The sequence below is a fragment of the Notothenia coriiceps genome, unplaced genomic scaffold (genome assembly GCF_000735185.1).
Source record: "Notothenia coriiceps isolate Sejong01 unplaced genomic scaffold, NC01 NC01_scaffold00028421, whole genome shotgun sequence".
In the NCBI taxonomy this organism is placed as follows: domain Eukaryota; kingdom Metazoa; phylum Chordata; class Actinopteri; order Perciformes; family Nototheniidae; genus Notothenia; species Notothenia coriiceps.
This window is the reverse complement of record NW_011361122.1, coordinates 5,362-32,256: the sequence shown is the minus strand read 5'-3', so window position 1 is coordinate 32,256 and position 26,895 is coordinate 5,362. Positions and strand designations below refer to the sequence as shown.

Below are 26,895 nucleotides of genomic sequence, written 5' to 3'. Positions count from 1 at the left end.
AAACCTGCAGGTCCGCTGCAACTCTTACTACTTTTAAATCCAGGCTGAAGACTTTTCTTTTTGCCGCTGCTTTTAATTGAACTATTCATATCTTAGACTGCACTGTAACTTTTATCCATGTATTTTTTCTTTTAATGTTTCTTTTATTAGCTTTTCTTTTTAATGACTGATTTTAAATGCCATTTTCTTAATGTCTTTCAGGTTTTTGTAAAGCACTTTGAATTGCCTTGTGTTGAAAAGTGCTATATAAATAAACTTGCCTTGTCTTGTCTTGCCTTGCCTTATACCCTCAGCCAAGACACTTTGGAGAAGTTGAATCTGACACTGCATGGTCTTATTTCAACACGTGCTTTGGTCTGATCAAGGTTATTTTTAGTTAAATCCAATCCTAAGAAAAAGTCACAGGATAATTTTAGTTTCCATTTAAAAGTTTCTATTTTCCATCAAAGATTTTTAAAATGTCACTTTTGATTTTCGGATTGATCAATGCAATTCAATTTTTTTTATTGTTTTTAAATTAATGTTTGAATGTCTCTTTAATGTCCTGTGTAACTAGAAGAGTAAGAGACTTTTTTATATATCACTGTTTGTCACTAGTCTATACACTTCCACCACATTTAAGAGGGTATTTTCGCTTCACTCAATAGTTTTAGTATATTTCAATCACCTATAATCCTAAAACACTGTTCTATACCATCCCTGTTGTGTGGTACAGACACACCACTGTACATTTATTTTAGAGATAATTTTGAGATTTTCCGTCAGGTATTATTAAAAAACATAATCAAATCAACTTTGCAGGGGATTTTTTTCTTGTAATCTGGCAAGTATGGTTTCCTCTCCTATGATATTGTTTTACTGTTAATAAACACACAGAGTTCCTGCACTACGAAACAGTGCTCTGGCTTTTAAAGGGTTACACACAGGAGGTTTGTGCGTCACAGGTAGGCCCCATCCATCACTGCCAAGCTCTGTGTGGCTCTGTGTGGGTGGATCACATGATGGACCCTGTGATGTCAGACCTCTTAACTCTGTGGCGGAAATGGAGATGTGGAGGTGGCGGGGGGGGGTTACCAAGAGGAGAGATATTTTTGCCTGAAAAAAGCTGAGTATGGCAAGTAGTAGCTAGAAAAAAGGAAGTAATAAACACAGGACACACACACACACACACACACACACACACACACACACACACACACACACACACACACACACACACACACACACACACACACACACACACACACACACACACACACACACACACACACACACACACACACACACACAGCCATTTACTATCAAATTCACCAACAATAAAAACATTTATTTCAATTAAAGGCAGCAATAACTAACTAGCAAGGTTTAATTGTAACATGTTGTCACAAGTGTATCTTAAGCTTCAGAACATCACAGAAAAAAAATAGAAACTCTTTTGAGTTTGCAATATTAATTTCAAATGAAAGATCTAAGAAAGTTGTCTCAAACTTTGTTTACAAAGGTGGTCATACCCATGTTAGTGAGCACATCTTTATTGAAAAGATCCAGCTGTGGAATATCAAGATGCTGATCAAACTGCATACTGTAGATATGTAGGTATGTGTGTTTTAACAATTGACACATATGGATTTAAATGAAACATAAAATTATACCTGTACAGTGCAGCATAGTCCTGCAGAAAAAACTGTCCCCTCTCCATTCAGAGCGACCCTGGTGATTCCTGTCATGAGAAAGTGATCCTGATAAAAACACAGTGCGTCATATGACAGCTAAATGTTCAAAATTCCTAAAACAAGAGTCAACAAGGGCTGAGTAGTAAATGCATGCCTCCAGCAATAACTGTCATCAGTGACTGTTGATTACTGCTGCATGTCAAGGCAGATTATGATGAGCTGTAAGAAATGCATAATGTTTTAGCTTCTGTTGTGTCAGTGTAAAATAAATCAGGAATGTTCTGTGCTATAATGAGCAACATGTGGTTTCAGGTTTCATCAGAAATCAAAACCCATCCTGTTCAGACAGAAAGTAGTATTTTTTCTGAACTTAATGTGATCTTTGAAAGCTAAAGCCCAACACATACAGTAAAATGTGGTCTTGTTTTGCTGGCAACTGGTTTGGCAAGGGAGCATGGACGTCATAGGTTACACGCTTGCATTCTTTCAAAGTGGTTACCTAGATACAGTGCATAAATGACAGGTATTTGACTTTGTGTTAAAGTCAAATACATGCATGTGCTCAAAAATAAAGCAAATCCATGCATCCTTTTGCGGTATTTATCTTTTACACATTCACATTTTTGTTTACACAACTGTAATTAGTGTTATGCATAAATGTTGCACCAATTTGTTTTGGAGAAAAATACAAGTATAACAACAGTATGGTGTTTCTGCGCATATTTTGTAGACGTGAACAATCTTTATACGCAGAATCCTCTACATACAGAATGCCATAAAAGATTAGTGTGCTTTTGACAAAGCTCAATGGTGTGTAGTTGAATGGACAAGGTGTGTTTGTGTAGTTTTGAGTGCAGTGCTTATTTCTGCAGGATATATGAGGTGTTTTGCATTTTGGGTTTGTGGTTTTGTGAAATGTGTTTTGAGAAAATAAGCCCTGTTTTCAAAAACGTGTTTTAGTAATTAAAACAATCTTTATCAGCAGTGCTTGGAGTTTTGGAGAATTTAGCTGAAGTTTTGCTCTTTGAGTCTCAGTTTAAATACTTGAGCTTTATGTATCATTTAAGAGTATTAGCAACTGAAAACAACTATAATTCACAGCTGATGAGATGTGACCTTTTGGGGTAATGTTCATGGTAAATCCACATGGCACACTAAGTAACCTCCCCCACACAGATATCAAATTCTTATGATTTTTATAAAACTAAGTTGCTCCACTGAGCCTGATGACGCAGTTTCAAGGAAGTTCCACAGTAGAAACCTCTGCAGTGTGTGTGCGTGTGTGTGTGTGTGTTTGTATGTGTGTGTATTTGTGTGTGTTCATATAAGCATGTGCCCACACACACACACACACACACACACACACACACACACACACACACACACACACACACACACACACACACACACACACACACACACACACACACACACACAATACCTGAAATGGCTTACACCTTTTTTTATGGTTTTACATAATCTGTTAAAAAAACATAGAAACACAGCAAATTATAATATTTGCTTACACATGGAACAAAATAGAACATGATCACACTGTAATACTTCCACATATGTACAGTCTTCAGAAGAGGTGTATGAATATATTGAATTAGTTAGGAACTATGTAGACTATTTATTCATTTAGTTTTGATAAACCTGTTTCCTTTGCTTATTAAATATTCTGTCTTTACCCTACTTCTTGGCTGAAGTTTTTTACTAGTTATATTAGATATATTGATCTAGCTTGTTATTTTTTGCAGCTTTAACAATCTGATAATCCCACAGAATTGATACAATTTCAGTTAATTTCCCCAGTGGTAAGCTAAGTGCTTCATACTGGTTTGAAGTTGTGGTTTGTGTCATGTGCTTCTCTCCATTTTCCAACCAAACTATGAAACAGAAACATGTATATTAGATTATGTGGAAAGGATTTGTAACTGTCCCATGTCCTCTTAAGAATGTTTTATGTGAACCGTAACCTCAGAGACATACAAACAGAATGTGCAAGCTGCCAGGTGGTGTTATTAGGAAGCCCTGTCAGAAGAGCATTGTTTGAATTAATTTAGCTGGAAATCAAAGAATGAATCAATTTGAACAAATGCTGATTTATCATAAGGTCACTGCTCTGGCTTTGTGTTAAGAGGTTGATGTTGTTATTACTTTTACATGACGTGTACAACTTAGGTAAGAGTTAATCAAACAAGCAAGCAGCAACACATATTCAGATTACATTATGTATAAGTACTCAAAACAATAAAATCGGACAAACGGGATCAGTTCAGTGATTTTAATGGAGGTTTTATCATCAAATCCTTAAACAGGCAAACAAAGCAGGGGTGTCAGTCCAAATAGGACAACAAATACAACAAGGGGCAGTCAAGGAAATGCAAAGGCAAATGTTCATTCTGGCAACAATAACAATAATTCCAAGGTTTTAGGTAACTGTCAATAGGCTTAAAAGATGATAGGAAGAACATGGCAAATTCAACCACTTTCAAGGAGTGAGTTGAAAAAGGCAGTGTGTGGGTGGAAGGGGGATGAATCTGAGGGCATCTAGTGGAGGATTTGAGGATGGCAGGTCTGGGGAGTAAGAGGAGAGTGCCCCTAGGCCTGGGGGCAGTGAGTCAGGCCACGCAAAAACACAACCCACTAGAAAATATGACACATGTCAAGAGGCTGTCCAGATAATTGGGAACAGATCCTATTACTGGAAAGCTAAGCATAGGAACCTTATTTTGCACGATGAAAACCAGGGAATTTACCACTGTTGCAGTGTCCACTGAGACAAATGTAAACAAATTCTGATATTGGGCGATACAAATAAACCTTGATTGATTTATTGATTGATTGCACTAAAGCTTGACTAACAATTTGATAAGATGGCATGGATGTGTCCTTGTGGTAAATACCTCTACCTGCCTTATGACCCAATTCACAGCAACCTATCAACAACAATTGATAACATCAATCAGTGTGGGTCAAGAAAACTTCAGGTCAAATTTGCCTCAACCATCTTTTTTTGCTAAAAATTACTATGATCACTATGTTATTGTCATTGGGAGAATACAAAAATAAAGGGGATGCATGATATGATATTGTGGGAGTTGGAGCTGAGCTCCAGCCCAATTTAAATTGTGCTCCACCTTCAGTTTCACATAGCCTGTTTCAGTTAACCATGAATTTTGGTCCATCTTGAAAAGGACGAAAAACATACACAAACGTATCTCCACTGCAAACACCTACATGTTGTTCTTTTAGCTTCTAGCCCATTTCTTGGGTAAGATAAGTCCTCTTTGCTCTTTTTTGCCTCACTATGGCAGTTCTGCCTCTAAAAATGACAACCTAGCTCAGACAGAAAATACAATTTCTCTGTTTAAAAATGACCAGTCACAAACCCATGGGAAATGCCATGTTTAATCTCTTCACTGCTATCTGTCCCAGGCACAACAGGCAACTGCTCAGCTGAAGTTCCCTTGAGCAAAAAACTGAATCTCTGCCAGCTGTGGGGCAAGAGCTTCAACCTTTGACCTCCCCTTGTAGGGTGAGTATAGTATCTCTGGTGAATATCACATTAAAAACAGTGCAGATATTAAAACTATTGTTTGTGAATCTTCAAGTGTTGTCATCTTAATTTCAGAGATACAAATACGGCTTTGATAAAACACTATTTCTGTGAGAAGAATCAATAGGGGGAAAGAGACGCAGAGTGTGGGGAATGAGGTTTTTCAAGGCAGACTGGGATTAGATGCAGTTCCATAAATATGTTGGGCAGCTTGGAATACTTTGTGCCTAGTGGTAAAAATAGTCCTTCCCGAGGGAAGGGATGACGTGGGCAGCCTGCCTGCATCATCAGCCACAAGTCAGCTTCATCCTTATACTGGAAGAGGTAGAGACACTCTAAGTGTGGGGGGAGCATCAGTGATCACCATGGCAACACATGCAGAGTGACGCAGGTAAGAGGAAAAGAAAGGGAGTGAGGTGGTGATTGGCTGGCGCCTGCACTGGTTTGTGTCTGTGTGTTTAGAAGAGATGTGTGGGTGGTAAAGAAGAGGAGGAGGCCTCAATGGCCCAGAACTGAGATTAGCCCCCACACCCCCAACACACACACACACACACACACACACACACACACACACACACACACACACACACACACACACACACACACACACACACACACACACACACACACACACACACACACACACACACACACACACACACACACACACACACACAAATCCTGTTAGCACGGTCAACAATTCAGCCTAGCAATGAGATGATATGATTAACCACGCTCCACTGACTTCAGAGGCAGTGGAAAAACAGTAATCTTTCTCACTTTCGAATGCCATTTTGCCTGCTTTTTAGGAGAAAATATCCTTGCATTACCCCCACGTGAACTCAATGTAACCCACTGTTCCATTTCAGTGCCAAAAAGAGCCTTTGGCAATAGCTGCCTTGGCAAAGCCTTATTTCTGAATTGAATTACATATTGTAAGGTTGTTACCCTGCCCTGTTGTCTTTTTCTTTAGTGCAGTTTTGTTCTTCCAGTTGTCTGTTCTGTTAGCTCCCGTCACCTTTCACAACACCAACTTTTCTTTTCTTTTGTATTGAGTGTGTCCCTGTTGAAAGTGTCTCCGTCCATTATTTCATAACACTCCACCATTAGACCCTTGTAGTTGCCTGGTACACATAGGCCTCACAATCTGTAATCACATTTGGAGCCTAAAACCTTGACAGAGAAAAACTGGCAAGAGGAAGGAAGTGACTTAGAGCTGATGCTGGGCCAGATTTGGAGGACTCTAGTGACATCTGCTGGACAGTTGGAGAATCGCAGTGTCAGAAAAGGAAGGACAGATAGAATGAATGTAGATGACATTACACTAATTTCTGGAGCAAGGGGGCAGATCACCTGATGGTTCATCATTGTTTTATGCTGGAGATGAACAGAAGAAGTGTGTCTGTGTGTTGTCGTGCTTTGAGATCGTTTGAGATTCTGACATCTTGCACATGTGCCTTGTGGAAGTTAATAAATGAACGTTTTCTACACCTATAATACCCTTGTGGTCTGAGTGGTGTAACACAAGTCTTACAATCTTGAAGAGTAACAATTGAAGTGTGTTAGTGAGGGTGAGAGTGAAAGACGTATTGGAAAAGGGACGTAAGACTTTTCCCTAGTTTCAGCTTCCATAAATGTAAATATGTTCTGCTTTACTCTACCATATGAGGATACATTACATATCCATTTAAATAGTTGAACCAGCTATATAAAGATGGGACTCTGATTCTGGGAAATTATGATGAAGCCTCGCCCTTTTCCTGTAAATGAAAGCGAAAGCTACAAGTAAGTTATATAACTCAGTTATCAGCTCAGATATTTAGTTCCAACAATGGAGGGAAGAAGACAGACATAGTAGGTACTCTTTTTGACTGCCCTGTTTAAGAATAATCTATTCAATTATGGTGCCTAGAATATTTAAAAGTAAGTAAAAGAAAAAAAGGACTGTGTCTGTAATAATAAATCCGAGCATAGTCATACTGACATCTTTTATTTTTAATTTCTTTGTATTATATAGGAATTTGTTAAATCTTTCATTAGTTTATTATAGGATTAGGCTCAACTGTATACTTTCTATTCAATTTTAAGTGTTGCCATAATAATTTATTTTGCTTGTAAGTTTGCAGAAGTCAGTCCCTTCTTTTGAAACCAGTCAGAGGTGAGGCCCTTTGGTCGTGCCATCCTGGCTCAGACTCTGAATTCGTAGATTGCTCTATTAAAGTAGTCAATTTAGTCCATATGACTGAAGTTCATTTGAAACAGAGATACATTTGAACCATTAATAAAACTAGTCAGAAGTATCTGTTGGATCGTTTCCACAATGTAGCTTTAAATTCCAAATCAAGCACAAGATATGACTTATAATATCCAAACTTTGCTTGATTGTTTTTGCATTAAAGTGCAAAAATGCATCCTCATTGCTTTATTTCTTTATTGTTCATTGTAGGTATTTTATAAGGGAGCCTCACCTTGAACTAACCCAGCGTGTACAAACAAATGATTCCAGTTTGACAACATGAGATGAGACTCTGATAACACGGATGACTTGATATCAATGTTGAGGTTATGATTAAGTGTACATTGGCTGTATTGTTATCTAAATATGTTGCGAGTGTTTCAATCTTGGAGATTAATACTTGAAGTCTTTTATTTTAAAATGTGTTAGTGAGGGTGAGATTGAAAGAGGTAACTCCTAATTTAGTAAAGTTCTAATCATTGGTATTGTAATAGGGACGTAAGATTTTACCCTAGTTTCAGCTTCCATAAATGTAAATATGTTCTGCTTTACTCTATCATATATGAGGATACATTAAATATCCATTTAAATAGTTGAACCAGCTATATAAAGATGTGACTCGGATTTTCGGAAATTGTTAGGAAGCCTCACCCTTTTCCTGTAAATGAAAGTGAAAGCAACAAGTAAGTTATATAACTCAGTTATCAGCTCAGATATTTAGTTCCAACAATGGAGGGAAGAAGAAAGGCATTCAATTTAAGTAAAAGAAAAAAAAGGACTGTGTCTGTAATAGTAAATCTGAGCATAGTCACACTGACAGCTTTTATTTTAAATTTCTCTTTGTATTATATAGGAATGTGTTAAATCTTTCATTCATTTACTATAGGATTAGGCTCAACTGTATACTTTATATTCAATTGTAAGTGTTTCTATAATATCTTATTTTGCGATGATCAAGTTCAACAAATGAAAAGGAAGAAAGAGAAGAAGAAGGATGTGAGACAGACTTAGTTTGTTTTGGCTAATACACACATTACAATGGAAGACTTCAATCCTTAAGTAGTTTTATATTGGACTTAATAATTCATTAAGTTAGAGCAGCATTTTACATTAATCTCCATACTCTTATGAGCTATAACTTTTTGGAAATAATTAGTTTAAGGATTTAAGAATTTTGGTCCTTATGCTTAACAACTACAGTACATTAACGTATTTGCTTTGATTTCTTGCTGTGAATGTTGTCTTCCTGAACAGATGAATCATGTTTTGCCCGGGTTGTGGAATTAAAGTGGAAAGCTCATATAACTTCTGTCCTGGTTGTGCCTTCAAGTTATCGGACTTGATTCGAAATCAGAACCATGGTAATTTTACATTTATTTTGGTTGTTGATTGAAAAATATGCAGAATCGTTGTTAATTACATAATTTCTGTGGAGATCCACACGGCCATCTATTTTATGATTAACCAATACACTGTTAATGTTAAATCACTTATTTTAGACCTTATCTTAAAGTGTATATGCTGGTGTCACATAAAACCATAAAACAATTTTGCAGGTGGACTTTAAACCACAATGAAATAAATAATAGGCCTCTACACACAATATTCTTCTGAAGAAAATAAAAGCGTTTTTTAAAATAACAAACCAAACACAAGTGTGATTTATCTATATGGTAGTTAAAGGTTCAGTTTAGTTTGCCTCTAAACTGAAATAGTGTGTTCTTTATCATACTGTTACCATAACTAAAACTGACATTTAGGTGGTTGGATTTCATGCTAATAAGCCACACATTTGTTTCCAAGATGTGTCCACATCAGCACATCACCCCTCGATCACTGCTCAGGAGAAGAACCAAAAGGAGGAACAAGACCAGGTTTCAACAGATGTTGATGAAAAACAAGAAAACACTGCCCAGATAAAGGTGAAAAGGCTAAGAAACAGTTTTTATATTGCAATATTTCTACTACTTTTTAAAAGTATTAAGCCTTGAATTTAACCAACAATTAATAGCAATATATATAATAGTAATTCAATACAGAAATAATCCATGCAATGTCTTTTCACAGTCACAGCAACCTTTACTCCCTCTTGCTTTAATGAAAGATTATTCTGTCGTTTGGTTTACACCAACATTATAGACAGCAGTAAACAAGCTCATACAAATGGGAACAGGTTTGTGTTATGGCAGGAATGTGTTACAAGCTCCACCAGCTGCAATCACAGTAATACATATAGTTACATTTACACTTCTTCATGCTATATTTACATTATTCATAGTTTTAACTTCTAATTATGAACTTATGTTATCATGTGAATTAACTCAGAGAAAAGTTAATGAATCTGGAACTGATATGTGTTAAGCTAACTATTTAGTCTCTTTTCAGGGTCAGCTGGCCAGTGATGACTTGGAGCCAGACAAAGATGGGGCGGCAGCACAGGACCCATCAGATAAGACTGCCAGCCAAGCCACACTGGAAAAAGGAGCAATGCCCCCGTCCCCCAAAGAGACACTCGGAGTTGCAGAAGCAGTAACCACCAAGAAGACACAAGTTATAGATGCTATAAAGGAGGAAGAGAGGCTTGCTGCTACAGCACCTGAGAGTAACGCTCAACCATGCAGAGAGGCGGCTCCTGGATCAAACCTGTCTGTTTGCTTGACACCTCCCTCCTCTACACAAGCAGGCGATAAACCGGTGGAGCAACAAACAGAGGCCCCATCAGATAATAGTAAAGACAACAGTCCTCATGCTGAGAAGCCAAGTGATATTACCTTGAAGCCGTCGTCTAACTCTGCGTCAAATCTCAAATCAACTACAGAAACAGTCTCCATTGCTCCTGAAACACCTCAACAATGTGATTCTGTGGCAAAGCAGTCGACATTTGAACAAGGTGAAGATAAGACAATCTCTCATGACATACACAATCTATCTGGGAGACCAGATGATAATCACACCAACAGTGAACAGCAGACGTTTGTTATACAAACTGACAGAAGAGAAGACGAAGCAGCGAGAGACCAGAGTAACTCAGATGACCCTGATACCAAAACAACTGAGTTTTCCACTGATCAACATTCAGTAACAAAGGAAACTGCTCAAAGCACTGAGGTATCTATCAGTCAAATGCATATTTTGAACCCTCAACTTTACAGCTCATGACAAATATGTATTCTTAATCTTCTTAATTATTTTCATAGGAACACTTATTTAATTAAATCATTTGATAGATGTGATTTTGTTTTTAATAACTTTTAATAGTTGTACATCAACAAAAATGTTGTTATGATCTTCGTCAGTCTGACAATAAAATCATGGTTTTTGACCAATCATGAATACAGGATAAAACTGTGTAATACTAATTGACAGTGTATTTACTAATCATGTTCAGTTTATAACGGGAAGTCTTTCCGTTTCTGTAAATCAACCAAATTCCCACAGTATGGGATAGGGAACTAGATGTGTTAGCTTTACAATATGTACAGCTAACACATCTAGTTTAATATCTATATATCACATCTAGTTTAGTTTAGCTTACTGTAATGTACAATATGTACATTAAGCGCTTTGAGCACCAGGAAAAGAGCTTTATAAATGTATTGTATTATTATTATTATTATTATTATTATTAGATGTGGTCATATCTTGATTCTCTGATCAGGACTTGGTTTAATCTTTAACCTTTTATTTTGTACACAGGCTGATGAACCCAAATCAGATACGAAAATAAACACAGAGGCAGAGAAACAGCAGCAAGGTAACAGTGATGGAGTTGTCTCCAGGTCAAAACCCTCCTGCCCTCCTGAAAAAGTGGGTATTCAAGTGGCAGCAAATATCTTGGAAACATCTGTTGACCTTCAGACACCAGCACCACAAACGTAAGTTGTGAGTTATAAGAACTTCTTTTTGTTTTTTCTAATTTACTCTTTATAAAATGTACACAAAAAACAGATCAAGCCTTATCACTCTATTTTAGTCTTGTTTCAATGGTGTTTCATGGTATTTCTAAACAAGTAACGCTATCTGTTACAAAAACATTTTTTATATTGTATTATCGATTTTTTATAAAGAAAATATGAAGTTAACGTTTATCTACTTGATTTCTCTTTTTTAGTTTACCAAACAGTGAATATATTCCTGTGTACTTCCATGCTGTCACTTCCAAAGATTTTCATTTGGATCCAGGAAAGGATGAGATTTTCTTAATGTCTGGAGACATATTTGGAGATTGGCAGAGCAAGGGCCTGAAAATGTCCTTCTCTAGGTATGAAACATATACAATTATACCAGAACAACTGTCCTTCAATTCTTCACCAAGGACAATATTGAATCAAATTGTGATTATTTATGTGTGTGTGTGTGTGTGTGTGTGTGTGTGTGTGTGTGTGTGCATGTGCGTGCGTGTGCACGTGACTGTCAGGAAAGTAGTTTGTCTGTGTGTGTGCGTTTATCATTTGCATGTTTCTGCCCCAATTCCCCGAACGATAACTTCAGAAATCTCATTCAGTAATAAATACTTAATATTTTAAATGCTAACATATAGTATATATTGTGCCCTTCAGCCAAATGCTGTCATAACTTACCAACATATTTTACTGCACTTATGTTGATGCTATCAACACACACACACACACACACACACACACACACACAACACAAACACACACACACTTCAAGTCATAGATTTAACAAGCAATNTCCAATTCAAACACTGAGTAGGTCAATTGAACAAATCAATGACTGGATGTCAAAAACCATTACCTCATTTTTATCTTTGTTTATTTGAGAAAGTTCTGACACATCCAGTCATTGATTTGTTCAATTGACCTACTCAGTGTTTGAATTGGAGCATAGTCTGCTGGTGAAATTGTTACGTACATTTGTGTGTCATCTGCATAGCTATGGTAACTTATTTTGTTGTTCTTCATTATCTGAGCCAGTGGTAGTATGTAGATGTTAAAGAGAAGAGGCCCCAAGATGGAGCCTTGAGGCACCCCACATGTCATATTTGTCAACTCAGATGTGTATTTACCTATAGATATTCAAACCAATTTAGAACTGTTTCCGAAAGTCCCACCCAGTTTTCCAGTCGGTCTAGTAATATGTTGTGGTCAACAGTGTCAAACGCAGCACTGAGATCTAATAATACTAACACTGAAGTTCTGCCACTGTCTGTGTTTAAGTGGATGTCATTGAAGACCTTTACAAGAGCAGTCTCAGTGCTGTGGTTTGGACGGAAGCCTGACTGGAACACATCGAAACAGTTATTTAAATGCAAGAAGTTACTCAACTGTTGAAAAACAACTTTTTCAATGATTTTACCTAGAAATGGCAGGTTTGATATCATTACTGAAGCATCTAGATTAAAGCAGATATAAGCAGCATTTCTGAGAAGACATCAACAATTATTTATCTCCTTATTCAAGCTGATATTTTCATTATCCGCATTTAAGCAATTATAATTATTTCAACAAATATAGAAAATACAAAAAATAACACATCAAATATGGTTCCCCTTGTGTGTAAGAATTGATTGAATCCTTTCATTTCTATTAAATACCACAATGGTAAAAAAAACACACAAAAAACAATATCCCTCAGGTTGTTGTTTAAAGGAAATATAAGCTTCGCTTCTATGGGAGAATGTGCATTTTCAAAAAAGAAAACAAACAATAGCTTAAAAAGATGGAGGATGGTCGTTCATTGTCCTCATAAAAAACAAGTTTCAGCTACAAAAGCAAAAACTATGTTGGTTAATATTAATGGGAGAAACTTCAATAACAGGCATGACCATAAAGGTCCAAAAGGTGCCAAATCCAATGTTACCTCTGGGTGATAGAAAATAATGGAGCCCACATAAATCTGTGATGAAGTTGTTATTTTTGAATATAGAAGAAAATTATATGAATGGGAGCACCATTCAATCAGAAAGTGTGATCCAATAACTGTCAGTGCCAAATTGCCGAAAACCAACTGGTTCTGAGGAGTTACACAGATACAATACCTACATGATTACATATAAGGGCACTGCCTCCTGTTGAAGAGTGAGACTCCACTCCTGTCTCCTCCTCTTTGCTCGGTTCGTCCCATTATTTAAATAAAATATGGAAAACGAAATTTCTGCCCAATGCGGTCGCGCGCTGATGTGACATAATGGAACTTGCCAGCATAGAAAAGCTCGAGGCTGTGCGCGCGGGCGTGCAGCATAGCCAGTTTCTGCTCGAGAACAGAAGACAGGGTTTCAGTAAGCCTCATAGACACATTAATTACACAGATATTTTACACTGCTGTTTATTTCTACGAGGTTATGGGTGAGGCATAGTTTTTGAGCGAGTGAGCTTGTTTTATTAACGGAAATAATGATGAAGAAGGATATTAACTTGAGCCTGGTGGTCGAGGCAGACCTCAAACCCCATCTCCGTGACGCCGAGAGCATCCTCAGCTCCCCGGACCTGGGGCTGCTCAAGCTGGCCTCCCCGGAGCTGGAGAGGCTCATCATCCAGTCCAACGGGATGGTCACCACCATACCGACCAGCTCCCATTTCCTCTACCCGAAGACGGTGACGGAAGAGCAGGAGTTTGCAGAGGGCTTCGTGAAGGCGCTGGAGGATTTACACAAGCAGAACCAGCTGAACGGAGCCGGGCAGACCAACCTGGACCTGGGTGCTAACATCACCCCTGTCACCATCCAGCCGGATCTACCGGTGTACACCAACTTGAACAGTTACGGTAGTGGCCCACTGGAAACAACTGTCAACTACACCACGGACACGGTCCCCTTTCCGCCCCCTCCGGTGCACCATTTGGGGGCAGCCCCGCAGGAGCTGTCTCGGATCCAGCTGCTGAAGGAGGAGCCTCAGACGGTCCCGGACGTTCAGAGCTTCGGGGAGAGCCCGCCGCTGTCTCCCATCGACATTGACTCACAGGACGTCGTGAAAGCCGAGAGGAAGAGGCTCAGGAACCGGATTGCAGCCTCCAAGTGTCGGATGCGCAAACTGGAGCGGATCTCCAGGCTGGAGGACAAGGTCAAATCGCTGAAAAACCATAACGTCGACCTGGCCTCAACAGCCAGCCTGCTGAGGGACCAGGTGGCCCAGTTGAAACAGAAAGTCCTCACCCATGTCTCCAGCGGCTGCCAGCTGCTGCCACACGAGGTGCAGGTGCACTAGAGACAGACATGGTGTGGGGCTACTGACCAGCATATAAGCTTCATGGACTTTGTTAATATTGCCTTTTTCTGTAAACGTAGCGTAGCCCAGATGTGTGTCCGCAGTGGACTGAATGCCAGACTACCTTTGCCTAAATATAGGCTACTGTAAGTAGGCTTATCGGGTGTTTTAATGCTTTTGAGCATCGACGAACATGTACAAAATACTCGGTAGAACACAATTCAACATAAAGGGCGATTTTCGCTATGGCCAAAAGATTAAGTAGGCCTAGATACATTTTTTTCATGAACACATTCCCAGGATTCTCATTGCTCCACAGTCTCCTCCATGGAGAGGACGAATCAGCTAATCGTTCGATTTGGAAATACATGATCGCTAATTGGTTTATTGGATTTAAGCCGAAATTAAGAGCGTTTACATTTTTATATGTTCGGTGTATAAAATGGTGTTCTACCTCCTATGTAAACTGGTGTACAAGGCAGCATTAAACTGCCTTGTTTTCCAATGAAATTAGGCCCTGGGCTTTTCTGATGAGAGAAAGAGGCTTTTATTGGGGCTATTCAACTTTAAAGACAGAATATAATTTATTTTCCTGTGTTTTTTTTTACAGAATTGTTGTGTCTATATACAGTCTTAAACATGGACCAAAAATATTTACAATATGTATACAGTGATATTAATATAATATGTATGACACAATTATCATTAATATATGGGGAAGAGCATGTAAGAAAAATGCACAATAGTGTGTAAAAGATAATCTACATACAGAACTACCATTTATTTGATTTGGGAACAATTTGCATGATGTTTACATACTCAAATGTTTCCCACAGCTGGTGTCAAATGGTTTGATTAAACACTGTTTATAATTCTTACTCTTTATAAAAACACATATTGATCCTTTTTCTTACTCTACTGTGTCCCTATTTAATTGTGTTGTTGTTTTAAATGTGATGACTGAAGAGTCATAACCTTTTGTTGCACTGACTTGCTGTAGCCTGCAGCTGTTTGGCTGTATGCCACCTGTGTTTCGAAATAAATGCTGCTCAACAATAAACACTGTTTCCTCCATTTTTGCCAATCTCTAATGTCAACATGTGTTTCGTGAAAATCAAAGTTATAAGTCTAAATGTGTGCAACAGTTAACCAGATGTTGAAGATGAACAGGTGTTCAGTTTCATAAAGGTATTGATCTGGGTTTAGAATCAGATTTTCTTTCACAATACATTGTGTTAAATAATATCATGATATGATGATATTTTGGGTTATATTGCAGTGCCAACACAACATTTGGATACCTGACGACTACAAGTCATTACAATAAAAGCATAAACACACAATTATTCCGGAATAACACTTTTTTTATTATAAGGAGAGAACATTGAGGGAAGATTGTGGAAGTGTATTTGTTGAAACCTGAAACATCTTTAACCAGGTGTCTCCATCTGCTGGTTAATTGAGAAATTGCAAAGAATTTGCTGTCCTAATGTTTGAAATGACATGCACATATAATGATGCTATGATGAGTGGTATGGTTTTCGTGAGCATATTTGATCGAGTACTGTATATCCTGTAGTTTTCACTCTTAATAGTTGTTGGTTCACCCTGCCTTGAGTACCACTATTGCTGTAAAAATATAGATAGCATATCATTTAGATGTTAGTGTCTAATGGTCTAAATCTATATAATTTATCCTACAGAGTGTGAAATTATAGGAGAACTTAATTCCCAAAGGCAATAAAGAGCCTTAAAAACAGGCCTTCTTCACAGACAATAACTGTGTATAAGTTCAATTTTTCAAATGTTAAACTATAAAATAGGATCTGATTCTTGCACCAGTGAACAGATTTTTAGGTTTTAGCCATCGGTCATAGAGGCAGATTGGATTTAGACAACACTGGCAATAGCAGCAAAAACATCAATACCAGAAGCACAGAAACACAGAACAACCCTTCATGACTTGTTTCCCTTTTTGCATGCTTTGTCCCTCATGATACCTTATATTTTGCTGATAGCTTGGTTATTGGTTGGAAACCCCCTAATAAACAAGCCACTTTGGATCATAGTTTGCAAGAATTCACCTGGTTAGTCTATTTGATGTCAGAAGCACAATGCCCAAATGTGTTAAACTCTGACTGATTACATCTTTTTTGAATTTTCCTTGTAAGAAACTATTCTTCTTGTCACGCTTATATTCCTACATAATTGTTCAGCATAAAGGAAAAGTGGGACATCTTAAGGCTGTAGATAAAAGAACAATCTAATCGTCAAAAACAATATTTATATTATCATAATATACAATAACACTGTATGATATCAGTTTATTTTGAGATTTTAACTTTAATTTAGGCCCTTTTACCCTCAAATGTACATCTTCAAAAACAAGAATCAACTGATTGTTAGTAACTTTTTATTGTTTTACCACAAAGTACAGATAAAAACATCCACAGCATATTCTCTCTGGCCCAAACTGAGGAGGATGTAAAGAGGCAGTGACACGAGACCAAATAAAGTACATGTTCCTGCGTGCGAGTAGAAGATCTAAAGTCTGCAAATTCTAACAAGCTTGATGGCATTTCATTTTTTTGTGTAGATGCTGTATTGTGTATTGCTTTTGTAACAGAGTGACACATTCATTAACAATGAAGGCCTAATGAATGCAGATACAGAACAACATGGCTCTTTTGTGTGGTTTTAGGTTTTTTACTGTCTTTTTTCCTCTTTTATTTCTTTGTTGCAAGCCTGAGTCGGTACAACACAATCCACATATATGACTCAAAGGGACAGTATTTACAGATCTGGTTTATATAGAGAGGAAGACATATTAGAAAGGAGAACAATTTAAAAGTTTCGATTTTACCCGAAAAGAAACAGTCACATCCAGTAAGAAGTAAAACATACGCAGGATAAAATGATTCTCCCAGGTTTGTCGTGATGTTCACTCCCTTTTTATAATAGTAAATACATTAAAGGGCCACTTTACCAGGGACCTCATTTTCTAAACCTTTCAGTCAGTGTCTTGACTGTGATTTCAGGTTTGTATGCCACAATTACTGTAATACATAACTAATGCAACATTTACTCTGAAAAATAAATGCTTTTCTGAATTAGACTTTGACTTCCATCATGTTTTTACAATGTTTTGCCCTCTCTTCTCCTTGATATCTGTTATTACTGAAAACTAAAGCAATTCAACATTTCTGATAGCATTTCCCAACAGCATAACAGTGAGAGAATTATTTCTAAATGTCCAGCGTTCACTTCAGTCCTCCAAGCAGCAGCTGTTTTAATACAGTTTTAAACTTGGTCACACTGCTCATCCTGGTTTCCTAAAAGCAATCTTTGGTGAAGTGAAAAGTAGGAGCGCCTGGCAAGCCAGTTCTAACTGTTGACATTTTATTTAAACAAGTGTTGGTGTAGGGGGGAACTCCGCAACCAGAATGAGAGATGTTAAGTAGGCTTAAAAAACAGCTGTGAGAAGAAATGTGGCCGTTACACATGGGTTCGAATCAAGAATATATACAAAATATTTAAATCCTGCATTGACTCCAGGCATGTTAGAAAACAGTGAACATTTCAGCCTCCAGCTATTTGATTCTTGTTTAACAGTTCTCTTTGTTCTTCACCTGAAGACTGAGCGTTGGCGATAGGAAACAGAAAAACAGATGCTTTAATACTGATTTTGAAGGAGCTGCTTACTGTTTGGCTGTTTGTCAGGAAACACGAAGTCGCTGATCTCTGTCTGTACTGTGTGTCACATGTAATTCTAGTCTCTCCTGATGTTTTCTTCCACTCCCTTGAAACTATCAGATAAATACACAGGCAAAACACCATACGTATAACAGACAGATTTTTTGCATCCTCCAAACCCATTCCATCAAATTCTAGAGAATGAGGAAATGTTTAAGATTATGGAAAGATGGTAAAAATATAAGTTTTCACATAATTTCATTTGAAATGCTTTGCATCAACTGCTGCATTTTCTTTGCCTAATACCCTGATGTCAATAAGTAGCATGGTTAGCCAGCCCAACTGTGCTACGCAAAATGTTTTCCTTACAGTTGAACATTTTCTGTAATTTTAAGGCAGTTGTGACAAAATGCCTCAACATTTTCTTTCTTATAATATTAGAGCCATTTTAAAATTATTCACTTTTAACAGTACACCGAGTGGATTTGGTGGATGATAAACATAGTTGTAAGTTTCCAATTTATATTCAGACTTAAAGGGTCATTTCCCGGTGTTTCTCTTAGGGGGAAGTTTGAATTTCTGACTTCTCCGAAAGGCAGCATGAGACAAAAGGGACATGAAAATGAAACGACTCACGGAGGAGCTGCCGAGGGTGCACACCATTCCACACATCATCCAAACAAACCAAACAACACAGACCTCCTATATTTGATACTATCCTCATAGAATTTCATACCTTTTTTAATTCATTTCAAGAAATGCATACCTGTAGATATTATATATATTGCACAACATTTATATGTACATTTGAAATAAATATAATTAAATAAAACGTGTCTCTTAATTCTTTTGCAATTTTTTTACGTATCTCTAACTTGTTTATATTTTCCCCACCCAGTCCCGAAAGAATAAATGGGGCACCAGAATACAAAAACATAAAAAAAGGCCAAATGAAAAGGCTCAGATGGATAATGAAAACAAAACAATTGCTCATACCTGCAAAAGCTATGCTTAGATACCAGCTGAATCGACGAATAGCACACAGATCCATGTATGTTGATTCACTTTGCATCCAGAATCATGACAGAAATGTAACACATCAGAGTGGAGCAGATTTCAGCTGGATCACCCCTCCCACATTAATCCACTGACATATTTTCAAGACATTTGACTGACATGAAACAAAGAACTGTAAACATCGGAAGGATTTAAATGGCACTCTGAGGACGGTCGCCTTCAAATCCTTCTTTTTAAACCACGTTGAGGAACAGGGAGACAAAGGAAGATGGGTCGGGAACCTTCAAGAACCAGGTTTATAAAGAGTATGAAACACTCGATTGAACTTGCTTTGGCGTCAGACTGCACTGATCAAAAACCTACCTTTAAGATCTTTTATGAATAGGAACCATACGGAAACATGCAGCGAGTACTGGTCGACTAGCATCATTTCAGTAACTTTTAAACCTGGTTCTTGTGTCCCTCAGCCAATGATCCTTACTAGGTTACAGAAATAAGCAGGAAGTGAGTAAAACAGGTGATGTAGTATTTGACCCGAGGCCCCGGGGTCCTGCTGAGGGAGGACAAGTAGGAGGAGGCAGGAAAAGGGTTTTTGGGGGAGTAGCCAGCTTTAACATGCACAGTCCTGGTGAGGAGGAGCGGGCTGCTCTGTCAGCTGGGGCCCCTGTTTGGCCCCTGTGACAGCGGGATCTCCGGCATCGAGGCTCTCGGACATCTTTTCACAGATGATGTCCACCAGCCGCTCAAAGGTCTGCTTCACATTAATGTTGTCCTTGGCGCTGGCCTCAAAGAACTGAAAACCTGGAAGGCGGAGCAGAGAGAGGGTCAGAGAGGTTGAAGGCAAGACAATACATCACAACATAATGTTTCTTCATTCACTGTTTTTGGGCTATTTTGCTTCTTCTTTCAGAATGGTGGAGAGAAAACATCCAAAATACATAATCAGGTGTTTATTATACTAACTTTGTTAATTTGTGCAAATATATTTATCCTGAATTCAATCAAAGCTAGCATCATATAATGCCTCATTTGCAAATGTTTCAGAACATGTTCTAACCATTAATAGATTAAATATTTGTCTTAATGTAAGTAATCAACTGGGGAAATTGTTTGGTGATATAAATTAGTAAGATTTGCTTCTTCATCTGTCGTGTCTTTTGTTCCTTGTATGAAATACAATACATATCTTTCAAGATGGTTTGTTTCAAAACCCTTCATTGGCACTCACTGACTGACTACACTTGACGTGGTCATCTGTGGATATTCATAGTGTAAATGTAGTAATGGGTTCAGCTGGTGAAATCTTAACCATGAATTGTTGTTTTAGAAAACAGTGAAATATCCTGTTATCTATTAGATTCTTTTATTTTTGTATTCATGTTTCCAAATGGTTTATGTTGATAAACCTAGTTGATCTTGTAATGTTTCATATAGAAACACAAGCCGGCCAAAGTCTCTGTCTCTGTCTATCGTTTCAGTTCAAGTAAGTGTACCTAACAATGAGTCAGAGATATGAAGTGTGTGTGTGTGTGTGTGTGTGTGTGTGTGTGTGTGTGTGTGTGTGTGTGTGTGTGTGTGTGCGTGTGTGTGTGTGTACCCCGTGAACTCACCCAGGTGTTCAGAGAGCTGTCGGCCTCTCTCTCCGGCCACCACTCGCTCGTCCTCCATGTCGCACTTGTTCCCTACCAGCAGCACCTGGGCGTTGTCCCACGAGTACGTCTTAATCTGAGTCGACCTGGGAACCAAACAGCCAGCAGTCAGAGAGGAAACTCAAACACTGAGATGAATGTGTCCTTAAATCCTAGGTATTACTATTACACTTTTTCTTATCAAGACAATAACATACCAGTCCTGGACGGCGTTGAAGGACTCCTCATTAGTGATGTCATACATGAGGATGAAGCCCATAGCTCCTCGGTAGTAGGCCGTGGTGATGGTGCGGTAACGCTCCTGACCTGCCGTGTCCTGGAAAAACAACAGCAGCAATGATGATAAACTTAAAAAGTCTTCAGAGAAGCAAACACAATACAGAACATTTACAAATTAACTGTATGATGTCAAAGTGTCTTTACGAAGGCAGACTGTTTGCAGATTCCAGTATAACCTGAGTAAACACACTGGGGGAAATATTCAATAACGTATATGTCAAAATTAGTAATCAAAATCCAGCCCCCCCCAAAAAAACAAATGTTGGTTCCCTGTCTTAGTTCAAGATGTACTTGAGCCTAAAAAAGCCTAAACATTCATCGTATCAGACTGAATTAGCCTCTTGTGGCTCTTTAAATAATCGACTCCTCTTCTTGTCCTTATTTCCACCCGCATGCTTTGCACTGAACCTGCCTCAATCTCCCTCGGGCTCTCTCTCTTTGTCTTTGCTTGGCCATGGCTCAGGTGATATTGAATGTCAATGCTAAGCCATAATGAATGCCCAGGGAATTAAAGCCTGCTGGGTTCTGATACCCAGCCGAGATGCTTCCGGTCCAACAGCATCACTCTGCCGTCAGTGGAGATCAGCAAAGCAAAAGACTGACGTGGACTGCCTGCTTCAACCACTGTATCTACTATAGGTTTATTATATACTAATTATGAATTAGGGCTTGCTGTCATTTGTACTTCTATTCATATTCATTTTGAAGACCCATACCAAATTCAGCATACCTTACTTGGGAATTACACTTACATTGAAGCATCTAAGCTTTATGCAATAACATAAACTCCCCACACACAAATACAACAAATACTTACACGGATAGACTTATTTTGTTTTTATTTTATTTCTTGGACTCATTAGTGTATATATTTACTTAATCACGCACACTCATCTATTTTTAGAGTGCTGCAGCACTGACATTTCAATACTGATGATCCTAATCAGTTCAGTTTATGCTCATCCACTCAATGTGCTGCAGTCGGCCCAGGATGAGAGCTTCAGCTCTGAACCAAAATGTGAGGGATGTTTAACACTTTGGAGTACTCATCTTTGGGTTCTTCATGAGAGTGGAAACAAAGATAAAGTTGTGAACATTGGCGTTATGTATCTATGTATCTATCTATCTAGCTATTTATCACACAAATGCATAAATCACACTGTGAATACAAAAATAAATAAATTGTAAAATCACTTTTGAGGTCATGACTCTAACCATTTTTATATTTACTGGACTGGAGGCTCCGCTGAGAGAAATGCTAAGAGATGGGGGTTGGGATTTTATGTATATGAGTGTGTGTTTGTGTGTGTGGGGAGGGAGGAGGATATGTACTCGGGTGAGATGTTGTAGTAATGGGGGAGGGGAGAGCACCCAGTCATCCACTTTCTCGTGCTCTGATTGGCTGAGCTTGTCTCCCTTACCAGAGGCAAGACCTGGCACAGGCTGACAACAGGGCCACACACACACACACACACACACACACACACACACACACACACACACACACACACACACACACACACACACACACACACACACACACACACACACTCCATCACAGGTCATCGGTCTGCTGCAGAACGTCCACTTTATGTAGGGTTGATGCTATGATCTACAACATGATGCGGTTCCTCGGGGAGCCTGTCTTTACTCTGCTGTGTGATTTTGTTTACTGCTGAGCCCTCAGGGGACAACACAGTTCTGATGCAACAAACACCGCCCCGTTTGTTCCTATTTTACTAGCTGAGTTTTGGTCATTAGTTGAATGATTATTATACTCATTCAAGTGTCAGCTGGATGAGCAGGCTGCAGAGAGGAAGCAGATCTCTGTGTGTTTACTGCAACATGAGGACAGTTTGCATAATAAAACTGCACCACGGGGCAGTTTTACAGAACTTGCTGCTTCGGTGAACATTTTATCAAATAGCTTATGAAATGTTGTTTGCAGTATTTTTACAACACTAAAACTAGAATGCCCGCCTCACAGACGTATGCCTCCGCCACGCTTCAGTCCAAAATGTAACCCCTAACCTTTTTTTCTTATTGACTGTTTGGAACCGTATAAATTACCGTATTATGTTCTTGAATAATCCTGTGAGGGCACAGTGACCTCAACCTTTGAATAAAATCTAATGAGTTCATATTTGAGCTCGAGGGATGTACAGACAAGGTACGGACGGACATCCAGAAAACGTCACTAACCCACAGGTTTTGTTCCAGATGTTCCAGTGAGTATCACAACCCTTAGATGTCCTCTTTCTCATAACCAAATACATCAACAAATGTCTTACCCAGATCTGTAATTTGATCCTCTTGTCATTCCTGTAGATGGTCTTCACTTTGAAGTCGATGCCCACCGTACTGACAAAGGCCGGTGTGAAGGAGTCGTCGGCGTAGCGGAACAAGAAGGAGGTTTTGCCCACACTGCTGTTGCCAATGATGAGGATCTTGAACATATAGTCAAAGTTCTGGTCCGAAGACTCCTTCTGCCCGTAGGTTGCTGTTGCTGAGGCCATCTGTGGAAATAAACAATAAAAAAAATTGGTCACATAAAAATGATCATTTAAAAAAATCATATAGGTAGCTGTTCCTTACTGGGTGGAGGTTCCAAACCAATAACATTGCAAATTATGTTGCATTCAATATGACATATCTTACAGGTGAGTTATCTGCCAAGGAAGAAAACAGTGACTTTCATCTAATTTCCTACAACATACAATTTGGTCAGAAAACTATCAAATCCATACTGAATTCTCCCTGGCAATCATGTTTGTTCATAAAACATTGTCTTAAAAGATATTAAAAGGTTCTGACTTTATATTATTAACTCCAATCGTTTTTTTCCCCTTAAAATACTTCAACTTTCCAGGGAACATTAATGATGGGATATGTTTTGAATGTGCAGAAAGGTTTCTGAACATTTAAAAATGTGATATCGAGGACAGTAAGTATTTGAAAGCAACAAAAGAACACCTAAGTAAACTTTATACTTGATATACAGTATATATATGCAGATCCTGTTGGACGAACAAAACATGCGTTTTAACTCCATCTACTTGGACTTGGAGGGGCCGACATATGGGAAAAACAATCATTCTTGCACATCTGCAGCACCTTAATGGTTGGACAGAACTCTAATGAATGACTGAAAGAAATAATGAATGACCGTCTCTTTAAAAGTAATGAGTAATAAAACACTCTAATAATATTAAACCAAACCATTCAAAAACAGCGGACATGAGTTTCCGTATTTAAAAGGTTATACATTTAATTAGAGTTTGGAAAGAAGATGAGATTCTCTCAGCGTTTTTCATACTCAGCAAGATAGTGATAAAGTAATAAGCCTTAAAAATTGCACATCTGCCATAATGGTAATAAATCAAAGCAGCACATAGCGATGTAAGGGGAAAACAGAAAACCCATCTGAGTTTTCTCAATTCGGCAAAAAGGTTGGAGGCAAAAGGTTCAATCAATCACAATCAGCTGGGGATGTCTGAAGAGCAATTAACCATACTAGCAGTCAGTTGGATTTATACCAACGGGATTTGTATTTTAACATCAATAACTCGAAACCATCAATTACTGCCATAAGATCATTATTTTAAGGTCAGGGCAGAGAAGAGTTGGAGATGGCTCCTTCGAACAGGAGTCTTGTGCTCACAGCTGAAGCTTAACATCTATATGAAGACCCCTGTAAGATCAAAATATACTCACAATATACTAGGACAGGTATCTACGTCAGCTAGAAGCTTGCCAAGACAATTCTGCTTCTCATTACAGTTATTTACAATTACATGGATTTCAAGGGGCACTAACCTGTCTGATTTGACTCAAAGACACAGAGATAGGAGATTTTTTTTTTAAATCCTGAAGCTGCTTACCCACATTGCTTTTGTCCTTGCAAATGTTCCTTATTATGTTTAACTGTGGTCAGTAAAACGCTGTCAAGACCACCAAAGAAATATAAGAATAACACCCAGGTTGATACCAACATTCATTTTAAGCAGTCTGAATGTGACGCAGATACTTAAACATCCCATCACCTAAACTAGCTCGAGGTGTATACATGTTTCTGGAAGTGGCACAACATGTAGGCGTTATTTAGAAAATTGTGGGTACATTTCTTTCATACTTGAGATTTATTTTATATCATTTAAGTAACATTCAAATTAAATGTTTACGTAACATTCAGTCTCTCCCTCTTTTGAACAGGCTCCTGACAGGAATTTCATCTACCAATTAGAAAATATATGAATATACAAAATGGTGTCATGGAGCTTGAGGAGATGCAATACCGTTACATTTGGGATTGCACATATTTTCTCAAAGTCTCTCCTGAAAGACATTCCTGCTGTTGAACTCCTATGAAGAGTGACAGATATAATGTATTTGTGTGAAAGCTGAAAAGATGAGAGCAAGGGAGAAATTCAGAGCCTGACCAATCCACCTTTTGGTAAGTTACAGTAATTTTCAGGCTTTTCCACCATCTTGCAGTTCTAACTTCAGTAGCGAAACCATCGTCTACATGACTTGCATTGTTAACTGGTATGTCATAATGCTGACTACAGTGGGCTACAGAGTTCAGGGCTAAAAGGATTCAGGATACCTTTTCGACTCTTGAGAGCACAATGGCTCGAGCCCACGGGCCCCAGAGTTGCTGCAGCCTGCTCTATATTTAGACTGTTATCTCCGCTCGGCTGCAGTGAAACACGAGAGCTCTTCGGGAACAAAGCACAAACAAAACAACCTATCGGTTTACATGAAGGAACTCAAAGATGCTTGTTAAATAATGAAGAACCATTGACCAGTCCTCAACACATTGATGTTTTTTATGCAAAGAGGCTGAGGACAGGAAACAAACACAAGGCCTGAAAAAAAGCAAATATAATTCCTGGTCTTTTTGGTGGAAATAGAGACTATTTGTTTTTTTCAGGCTCCTAATTTGAGAACATCTAAAACAGAGCAGCAATATTGTGGATTTTAATAGGTTGATGCCAAGTTCTGCTCCGGCTTTGACGTCACTACTTCTTCACATAGTCTGCAGCCTGGAGCTTCTGAATATAATTCATACACTAATGCATTAATTAAAAAAAATAAGTTCTTAAATCCAGGAAATATAAAAAGGACATCTGGAAAATAAGAGACGGCATTTTACAAAATTAGAAAGTTCATAAAGTCATAGAAATAACTAATACAATCAAAAAATAAGAATAGTCAACTTAAAGTGGACCTATCATGCAAAATGCACTTTTGTACGTCTTTCATACATGAATATGTGTCCTCGGTGTGTCAGGGAACTCACCAAGTGTCAGAAAACACAACCCTATCTCTTTTCCTCCATACCCAAATCTCTAAAAATGGGGCTGCAACGGATCTGATACAGACTGATACAGATTTGAAATATCTCTGACGTCAGAAACAATGAGCTCCGCCTATATGGGCAACTCTCCACCTATCAGGGGAATGGGGGGTTGCCGTGGCATGGTAACAGCATGGTGACAGCATGGTAACAGCATGGTAACAGCATGGTAACATGACGCTCGTGCCTCGCCCCCCTCCTTTGCAGGGGGGCGTGGTCAGCTGCAGCTCATTTGCCACAGAATCAGCCCTTTTGAAGACA

General features: G+C 38.4%; 3 protein-coding genes across 3 annotated transcripts; 2 read left to right on the top strand and 1 right to left on the bottom strand.

Annotated features, from left to right (window-relative positions):
• The first annotated feature begins 7,356 nt into the window (after positions 1 to 7,356).
• On the top strand, positions 7,357 to 12,046 carry LOC104958146 (FK506-binding protein 5-like). Its single transcript, XM_010785857.1, has 7 exons — positions 7,357 to 7,393; positions 8,726 to 8,832; positions 9,275 to 9,393; positions 9,857 to 10,579; positions 11,168 to 11,346; positions 11,583 to 11,732; positions 12,031 to 12,046. Exons 2-7 carry the CDS (start codon positions 8,733 to 8,735, stop codon positions 12,044 to 12,046), a joined length of 1,287 nt encoding a protein of 428 aa, XP_010784159.1. The 5' UTR covers positions 7,357 to 7,393; positions 8,726 to 8,732.
• A 1,599-nt stretch (positions 12,047 to 13,645) lies between these two features.
• LOC104958136 (transcription factor jun-D-like) lies at positions 13,646 to 15,697 on the top strand. Its single transcript, XM_010785846.1, has one exon. The coding sequence runs from the start codon at positions 13,828 to 13,830 to the stop codon at positions 14,635 to 14,637; it is 810 nt and encodes a 269-aa protein (XP_010784148.1). The 5' UTR covers positions 13,646 to 13,827; the 3' UTR covers positions 14,638 to 15,697.
• A 1,336-nt stretch (positions 15,698 to 17,033) lies between these two features.
• LOC104958135 (ras-related protein Rab-3A) lies at positions 17,034 to 23,797 on the bottom strand. Its single transcript, XM_010785845.1, has 4 exons — positions 23,567 to 23,797; positions 21,194 to 21,312; positions 20,958 to 21,082; positions 17,034 to 20,148 (listed from the first exon to the last, which is right to left on the bottom strand). Exons 1-4 carry the CDS (start codon positions 23,789 to 23,791, stop codon positions 19,958 to 19,960), a joined length of 660 nt encoding a protein of 219 aa, XP_010784147.1. The 5' UTR covers positions 23,792 to 23,797; the 3' UTR covers positions 17,034 to 19,957.
• Positions 23,798 to 26,895: the final 3,098 nt, after the last annotated feature.

Coding starts and splice junctions, on each gene's coding strand:
- LOC104958146 (XM_010785857.1), top strand. CDS start 8,733: ATGTTTTGCCCGGGTTGTGGAATTAAAGTGGAAAGCTCATATAACTTC. Junction 8,833..9,274: donor GATTCGAAATCAGAACCATG/GTAATTTTACAT, acceptor TTTGTTTCCAAG/ATGTGTCCACATCAGCACAT. Junction 11,347..11,582: donor CAGACACCAGCACCACAAAC/GTAAGTTGTGAG, acceptor TCTCTTTTTTAG/TTTACCAAACAGTGAATATA.
- LOC104958136 (XM_010785846.1), top strand. CDS start 13,828: ATGATGAAGAAGGATATTAACTTGAGCCTGGTGGTCGAGGCAGACCTC.
- LOC104958135 (XM_010785845.1), bottom strand. CDS start 23,791: ATGGCCTCAGCAACAGCAACCTACGGGCAGAAGGAGTCTTCGGACCAG. Junction 21,083..21,193: donor TTCAACGCCGTCCAGGACTG/GTATGTTATTGT, acceptor TTTGGTTCCCAG/GTCGACTCAGATTAAGACGT. Junction 20,149..20,957: donor ACAGCTCTCTGAACACCTGG/GTGAGTTCACGG, acceptor TCCGCCTTCCAG/GTTTTCAGTTCTTTGAGGCC.